Genomic DNA, 8,911 nt, shown 5'->3' with positions numbered 1-8,911 from the left:
TTTAGTTTGTTTAAGGATAAGGTTGGTTTGGACAAGTGGTATATGGGTGTTGTCGCATGGATCGCTATTAAAGTTACGTTATTCTTGTTTGACATAAACAAGAGTTCTATACTCGTGTTCGAAAGTCTAACTTCAGAAAAGTCGAGAGATGTAAATCGAATCACGGGGCTGTCCGACGCGTGCAAAAGTTTTCGTGCTTCATCTTCGTCGTCGTCGAGTTCGAAAGCGATTACACGTAATGACGGTTCCGCGAACCAACAATTGCCAAGGCGGTGATCACTCTTATCGTTGCTTAATTCGTATGAAATTGTGGATTACGCAATGAAGATCGTCGCGATACGATGCAAAAGGCGGAGTAGGCTCCCAAGTTCCTCATTTTATTATTTTTCCCATCTCGTGGTCTGTGTGGCGCGACCGTGGGCGGTTGAGGTCAATGCCAATGCGAATCGATCAAACATTCGGCCGACCGGTTATCGATCGGCTCGCTGCGAACAAGACATTCACGCGATACAGGAAATTCATTAACGAGCAGACTGGTGTTGAAGCAGTAGATCCAGCCATGCTCTCACATGTGACGATTTTCGCTGGCGATCGCGTAACTACCGGATTGAAATCTGTCTTGCTCAGAAAATATTCGCAATATGACCGTGATGTTGTAATTTCCATAATAGTGTCCATACACGATTTTCTGATCTGATGGCGCTAAATAATTTTACTTACTAATGACAAAGGATAGGTTTTTTTTCATTTCGTAGAATCTACTCTATAAATCGGGAATTTATGTCTACGCAGTGCTTAATGAAACATTCCACTTTGCTTCTTTTGTTTATAAAAAAGAACGCTTTAACTGTCGATAATAATTTCAATGAACCTAAAAAAGAAAACCAATGAAAATGAATGATAACAATTTGAACGACTTATGAAACGCGACAGTGGCAGCAACGTTAAACTTCTCTGAAAAGGTGACCGTGTCACACGCATCGAACTCTCGGAGTCCCGGCTACGCAACGGATCGCGTGCCTGTACTATCGTCGACGAAAAGATTGATAAGACCCTCCTATACAATACGTATTTACGTGCAGAACGAACAGAACAATCCGTTCGGTACCTCGAGGCAGTTGCACGTGGTATCGAAGTACTCGCGGGGCAAGCAAGTACTTTCTGTATCGTTTGATTATTAACGGTTGCCTCGTAAAGCACACTCGGATGACGACGGTACCAGCCATTCCTTTGTCAGCCGTAACATCGACGAACACGGATATAAATTCACCCCGGCGCACCCGAGAATCGATCGACAATTTGCATACGATGAATCTCCCTTTCAACCGCCGCTGCGAACTTAAATTTATGTGATTCACGGAGATCGATGCTTTGCGTTGGTCTTGTTGAAGCTCTTCCACCGGGCGGATAAAGTGACCGAAATACGTTAATCGATCGATGCGCGTCTGGAACGTGGGTTTATATTAAGAATCGTCGATCCTCCTTCCGTATTCAGCTGAAGATCACGATATTAAGGCTAATTAACGTTATGCATTTCATTCGATGCACCACAATTAGCAAGGAAAACAGTCGAGCGTGGAAGACGCTATTTTTGGTCGGACTATTAGCAGGTTTTGCGTCGTGAACAAATTCACGGTGCGTGCACCCCGCCCTAAAGGATCAAAAGAAACGCTTATTACCTTTGCTCGCGAAGGGAACGTGCGCGCGCGTTGCCAGGCGAAGGAATTTCTGATTTTTTTTAGTACCTCCGTACCGCGGGTATTATGTGTTGCAGTTTCAATTACGTTCTTAGTTTCATCCGGCTTACAATGTCCATTGAAAGTTTTGTTTATTGCCGTTTTTTCCGTTCCTCGCTCGCCGTCGATTGACCGACCGAAGATCGAAAGAAGTCGTCGTGACGCTGTTGGACGCAACGGTCCTGGCCTGTAATAACACGTCATTTTCCCCAGGATGCGATAACTATAATTCGACGTGAAATTGAATCTTTAATTGGCCGGATCCTCGTACGACGCTGATCAGCTGGCGCCAGTCAGCAAAACAAGAATAACACGACGCGAAGGGAGCTTCGGCCGCGGGACCAACGCGCCCCGTGGCGTGGATTTCTTCTGTTGCTGCTGTGGTCGTTTCCTAGATCCTTCTTTCGCGTGCTCGCGCACAGAAACGCTCGCTTCTTATTCGAAAATAACACCTTCGTTGCTCGAGGCTGCCGCGTCGATTATCCCATCCTATGAAATAATGCAGGAGAACTGTCCTTTGCGGCAGCGCGCACAAATGCGGTCGGTTATAAATAAATCCTTGGATCATGCGTCTATTGCTGCGTATGACAATAACAGTACGTACTGTGTGAAAATAATGTATTTTTTCACAATTTCTCATGTACCTATCGATATTGCGTATAATCGAAATTCAAAGCAACGTTGTTTTTTAGTCCGTAGTATTCGAAACTGTTAACTCAAACTATTGTATTGAATAGCAGTACTAATGTGTATAGTATTGTATTATGAGTACTTATTGATTATGACGTTTGTTTGTAACAGTACTCACTATCGATCGTTATTAACGATTTTATATAGTTTCAATAGTGATTAGTGATAATCATTAGCGTCATGATTATCATTAATTTTTGACACTTAGTAAGATGATCGTCAAGAAGATTCAATTCAGTCCGAAATTTAATCATGAGAATTGTTTTTTGAGTAATTCGGACGATTCTAAAAGAAAAACTTGTATCAAAGAGTGGAAGATCGGTAGCATGGGTTTCTTCAAGGTCGCTGTTACCTTTGTCACAGGGACAGGACATCGATGATCATGAAGAACAAGAAACAGCGGTGGCTTCTTCAGTCCGTCAATTACACCGAAGCGAAAGGTGGATGGTTCTAATCGAACCTTGAACGTTCACGCGAAGCGATTTTCTCGCGATGCACGGCTCGTCGCGTATACACACACACGCTCGGTTGCACAACCTGCCCGGAAACGCTTTATTGGTGGTTAATTATTTGCATTGTTATCTCGCGCCGACATAACGGTTATGGAAATTCCGCGGAAAGAATTGAAATCGTCTTTCTACGTAAACTAATAACTCCAGCTTCCTATTAGCTACGCCTCGAATGCTCCGTTAACGTGGACGTTTTTCTTCAAATCGTTAACAATCGTCATAAATCGAGACCAGTCGAACCGAATTGGTGAAAAACATTCGAGCTTAGTCCATCGTTAAAAAAAATATGTTCGGAAACGAGGGATATTTCCGGCCGTTTTTCTTATTTCGAGAGTAGTAGAAAGGGTTTTCAATGCTCGGGCGATACTGACGCGCACCCTGTGATTCAATTATGACGTTATAATTGCGAGATCCTTATGACTCACGTGCGAGGATAGGTTTCGCACGATTAATTTTACTTTCAAAACGGTTCTATGCTCGGCTGCATTAGCGTTGCCGAGTTAGTTCGCAAGAGAGGCTGGTACTCATTTGGGGAACATTAACTAATTGAGCCAATTAATTGTATCGTCTAAGGAGCAATTAACTCTGCCTCGGTTGTTATATTTTAAAATAAAACAGCTTGAATTACTCTGCGGTTGCTTCGCTATGACAGAGCGATCGTATGTTGGATACAGAGAGATTGCTGAAACATCTGAATACTGTAAAATTCGTGAAACCATGCATTCTGACGACTGTGCTCAGTTGTGTTTCAATTGCTACTTTACTTATATTGTTGCAATAGTCTTTTTTAGTTTCCTCACTTCTGTCATAAATTCTGGAATTATTTATTTATGTGATCATGTTTGAATCATATTTTTCTACCATTGTATCTCGTGATGCGTTAGAGGTTTGTTCCTTTCATAGTCAGACAAAGCTGTGGCCATCTACATGCTGGAACTGTGAACTAGAATATCCCTTTCGTTATGCAACCTACTATGCTTATTCGTCGAAAGGTAATTAGAAGTGAGTCTAGTTCATAGATTGTTCACAATCTGAAAACGATGTGAAAATTTCCACGGTAAATCAAACAATTTCGAAATACATAGGTAAATACTTATTGCTAAACAAAGCAGTTCAGTTCCTAAGACGAATCAAATAATCGAACATTAAACAGCTCTATGAATGGACCATAGACTATAACAGTATAAGAAACTGTTTTGATATCGTTTAAATGCCTCCCGGATAGTTGGTTTGATAGTTGATCAAATATGAATTAATTTATACGAGCGATAATATAGTCTTCTTCTAGGATGTATATACAAATAGAATATAATAAATTATTATGTATTGAATTAATAAAATTTTCATCAATCCTGGTAAACAATACGATTTACTAGAATGTTTTGAATGAAAATATTTGAGCCCTCTAGCGATTACAATTAATCAGAGTGCCAACACGTTAGTAACTTTATTTTAATTCAGTGCGCGTCATTATTTAATCTTTCATGTTACTTTTTATCGTTCCCTTTCATTCGTTCGAAATACATCGTTTGGATAATTTTTCTACTGTGTGTCTGATATTTTACTTCAATTAAAAGTTGAACACGATGGTGGATCATAACCTATCACGGGAATTTCTTCACGCTTGCCAAAGCGGAGATTTACATAGAGTGGAAACTCTTGTATCGAAATACGACATCGAAGACTGGACGGTTTTCCGGCATTCAACTTCCGGCGACACTGCTTTACACGTTGCCTCGCGCGAGGGACATTTGAATATCGTTCAATATTTATGCGAATCGTTCAAGAAACCTGATTACCGAGTTGACGTTGCTAACAAAGATATGAAGAGGCCATTGCACGAGGTGGCGCAATTTGCTCGCAGTGAAGTCTTAAATTATCTGATTGAAAAAGGTGTTTAATGCAAACTTTTTGGAATTCAAAATATTTCTTAATTTGTACAAAGTTACTATTCTCCGAAACAATACCCCTAAAAAATTTTATCCTCCGATAACTTTCGGTTTTAATAATAATATCTTACACCGTTTTATATTTAATATACGTACCTTTACATTTATAAAGGCGCCACCGTGGACCCTTTAAAACGCGCCGATTGGACTCCACTCATGTTGGCGTGTACTAAAACCGGAAGTAAAGCTTGTAGCTGTATCGCCAACCTGTTAGAAGCGAACGCGAATCCGCTTCTTCGAAATAAAGACGGCTGGACATCGTTGCACATTGTGTGTCGTTCTGGCGATTTAAATGCTTTCGATTTATTACTGAAACACTCGATTAGCTGCATCAACGATAGAAGCAATAATGGCCGCAGCGCCATGCACATTGCTGGTAACGATTTTGTGGATGTCATTAGATCCTGAAATGATATATTACTCAATCTAGAGTCGAAAAATAAAAAAAAATGTCTTCTGTATTCAGCGTTTCACGGTCACGAGCCATTGATCGAACGACTCGCGACGGTGAATTCCGATTTCCTAAACGCGAAAGATTCATCAGGATCCACTCCACTTCACGAAGCGATAAAGGGTGGACATTTAACTGCGTCGGTACGACTCGTTAAATTGGGAGCCGATGTAGGAGCCACGGACAACGTGGGTCAGACGATCTTACACGTGGCCGCGTTAACTGGAAACACCTGCGCCGTTCGATATATTTTAAAAAACAATTTAATCGACGTGCACACGGTAGCATTGTTTAACGTGACGCCATTGGTTGCAGCCCGTAGAAGCAACCACGCAGACACGATTAAGTGTTTAATCGAATTCGGCGCTGTGAAATAAGGTTCATCGAACAAGTTTCTTTTGCGTATTTTTATACAATAAAGTTATAGAAACAAAACTTAGAAATTCGTTTCATATGTCAAGAATTTTTTTCGAACTTTATTCGAACCCTCTCCATTTTATAGAACGTTCCCTGTCACTCCTGAAACATAGGCTATACGAAGTATTTCATTGGGCGAGATAAATAGGCCAGATTTTATTCAGAGATTGGTACACATTTATTTATCCTTTTTTTCTGTATCAGACAGTCTTAAAGAAGCATACAAAAATGAAGAAACGGAGACTTAGTAGATCGGAGATACCTAGACTTTACAATCCTTCTTGTTCGTTTTTTTCTCGTCTTTTTTTTTATTCATTTGTTAAATCTTCGTTTATCTTCTTCGGTTCGTTCTTCGGTCTTCCCCTTTCTTGTCTTCTGCTTGTTTTTGTCAGCGTACGCAGGCAGGCGATGGATTCCACGGGAACAGAACGTTACGCGCGCGTAGGTATTCTGCATGCTGAAAACCGTGTTACGTATGCGTGTGTCCGTATCTCGGTTACCTTTATTTTTCATTTTTAGATATCACTTACAAAGAGGAAACATAAACGGTAAGATCACAGAATCTTCACGAATCCCTTATGGTTGTGTAGTATCGCGCGCCGGTTCCGTTCGAAATTCTGCGATTGTCCGGTTGCGGATCGGTTGCAGTCGTCGTGTGGGGATGTGTATCTCGTCTTCGGGTAAAACGGGTTTAGAAAAAGGCCGATTCGAAAAATATCCGGATACTTTCAACGTGTGCGAGTCCAGGAAGGGATGGCTGCGGGGGAGGATGGAAGGGGTTAAGAGATTCTGGGGATGCTGGCCGATTCCATTCTCTGTTCCGCTAGTCCGGTATTATTTTGTCTTTTGTGTTTTTTCCTTTTCCTTTGCGCGCGAAACGAAAGCATATTCGACAAGTATAAGTTTGCGATCGTGATTGGAGACGAAAATTAACGAAAACGACATTAACGGTTGAAAGGAACATATCTCGAATATTGGACAATACGAACGGAGTCAGTGTGTACTCGATCAGAGAGAAGTTTCGCGGTTTCAATTCGTCGCGTGAAAGAGAAGAAAGGAGGAGGAGGGCAGAACGAGAGAGATTGAGAGAGAAAGAGAGTAGGGGAGGGTACGATGGAGGAAGGGAGAGGGATAGATTTAATATTTATAAAACAGCTAAGGATAAAACATGCACTGTATATCTGTCCATCTGATTAATTGTTGCACAATAATCATAATCTTTCCCTTTCTAATCTCTTTAGCGCTTTTCCTACCCTCTTGGCATGTTTCCTTCTTTCCATTGTCGCTCTGAGTGTCTTTCGGTTTCCCTTAAACGTATGTCTGTCTCTCTCTCTCGCAAAATAGTAACCTAACGCACGGACGAGTGCTCACGTCCACTGTATATATCTGTACGCTTCCCCTCTTTCTCTCGTCGAACCTTACGGGTGGTGTGTACTTTCCAGTTTATTCTTCGTTTTTTTTTTGTTACTGTTTTCCGCTCTCGTTTCCGTTCTCTCTTTCGGTGGAGACTCGTTATAAATATCCAATGATTACTTGGGCTTTTCATTTAATATTTTACTTCCTCGCTTAATTTATTTACACATTAACTAATTACGCAATTTGGGGGGACTTAAGTTAACCGCCTCACGCATCCGCCATCACGATAATAGTCACTGTAATATTCACTACTTACTAGTAACTTGTCTTATCTAGTGTATCTTCATTTCTGTGTTCACATTAATCTTGTTCGCATCGCTTGCCCCTCATTCTCGTCTCATCTCACGCACTCTACATTCTCGACACGCTTTCGTTCTTCCTCTTTCTCTCTCTCTTTCTTTTTCCACGCACTTTTCCATATACATTACAAGTGTTCAACATGTACAAAGCCCTATTTACATTATATACACCTTGCTTCGAGAGTTTTCCGACGATATACGCTATCTCTCTCTCTCTCTCTCTCTCCTTTTCTCCTTTCACACGCAACAAACCTTCAAGAGACGTGACCGTACAGAGGTGTACAAGTTATCAGGCTCAACGTGATTGTGTCAACTTTCGCTGGTTTTTTGTACGAATATCAAGAAACTATAAGATCACGACGGAATTTTGTATCACCTTGAATTATATTTAAATATCGAGTATACACGGAGATGATTGCACGCTGAACACTGTGCACGAATATACAAATCGTGTATCGCGAAATATCGTTCTCGGAGAATGTTTCTTTTTTGCAATTTCGAGCCTAATGCGTTGTACACCGCAGCAGAGTGTGTATGTGTTTGTGTGTCTATTTGTGTCTTCTTTTTCATCAATGGCCCGCCGGTTACGCCGTTATAGATGCAAAGGAAATAAAAAAAAAGAACAGGAAATAAACGGAAAAGGATATGCAAATCGTAAATCGGTCGCTTCTCTATTCATTACCGGGCACAGCGCCCTCCCAAGTGTTGTCCCCCGTTTACTCGGCCCCCGTACACTTTAATCGCCCCTCGTCTCTTTCGATCACGATAAATCGAACGGATGGAATGTGGCTGCACATTTACGATTATATGTATATATGTATATCTGGCAGTAGTCGTTTCGCGCGGCAAGACCTTTCGCTCGGTTACAAAAGATTCATATACACGACTGGCTGTGGCTCTCGCGTACGCGGCCTCGAACAAAAACGCTAGTTAAATGGTCGCTGGAACTTGCGCCGTTGGTGATTCTCGATGATCACGCAATTAGCACGTGTCGAACAATTGAAATCTTAAAACGTTTAAAAAAAAAAAACGGGACGTCATCGTCGTCGCGTACCGCGTTGGTGTGTCTCGTAAACTCGAGGATTTTAGATATCGAATGGCACGGCTCCACTTTGCGTCCGAGAGATTAGAACGTCTGAGACAACCATTTGGCAAAAAAAAATTTGTCAACAAACACTCTCACCCGGAGATTACGTTCCCGTTCGTTTTTTTTTTTGCGCACATCGAGTATCTTTCGTTTGATGCTTCGTGGTCCTCCGTGAGTTTCTTTTAATCGACACAGAAGCGTATCCGCGAGTGGCTCACTGAATGGCAACAAAGGAATGTCTACAAGTGGAAGAATGGAAAAATATTACAAAAGAAGGTTTCTCCCGGGATTATATAATAATTCGATCCCCACCGTGACGGGTACGCGACGATCCGGTAAAAAAATATTATACGGTGG

The 8,911-nt window shown here is 41.5% G+C and overlaps 1 protein-coding gene across 1 annotated transcript; it reads left to right on the top strand.

Annotated features, from left to right (window-relative positions):
• The first annotated feature begins 4,465 nt into the window (after window positions 1-4,465).
• LOC107188922 (ankyrin repeat domain-containing protein 16-like) lies at window positions 4,466-5,712 on the top strand. The gene is made up of 3 exons (XM_015577320.1): window positions 4,466-4,828; window positions 4,997-5,260; window positions 5,351-5,712. The coding sequence occupies exons 1-3, from the start codon at window positions 4,522-4,524 to the stop codon at window positions 5,710-5,712; spliced, it is 933 nt and encodes a 310-aa protein (XP_015432806.1). The 5' UTR covers window positions 4,466-4,521.
• Window positions 5,713-8,911: the final 3,199 nt, after the last annotated feature.

This window comes from Dufourea novaeangliae, unplaced genomic scaffold (genome assembly GCF_001272555.1).
Source record: "Dufourea novaeangliae isolate 0120121106 unplaced genomic scaffold, ASM127255v1 scaffold125, whole genome shotgun sequence".
In the NCBI taxonomy this organism is placed as follows: domain Eukaryota; kingdom Metazoa; phylum Arthropoda; class Insecta; order Hymenoptera; family Halictidae; genus Dufourea; species Dufourea novaeangliae.
The sequence above is the reverse complement of the archived record's forward strand: the minus strand, read 5'-3'. Positions and strand labels throughout refer to the sequence as shown.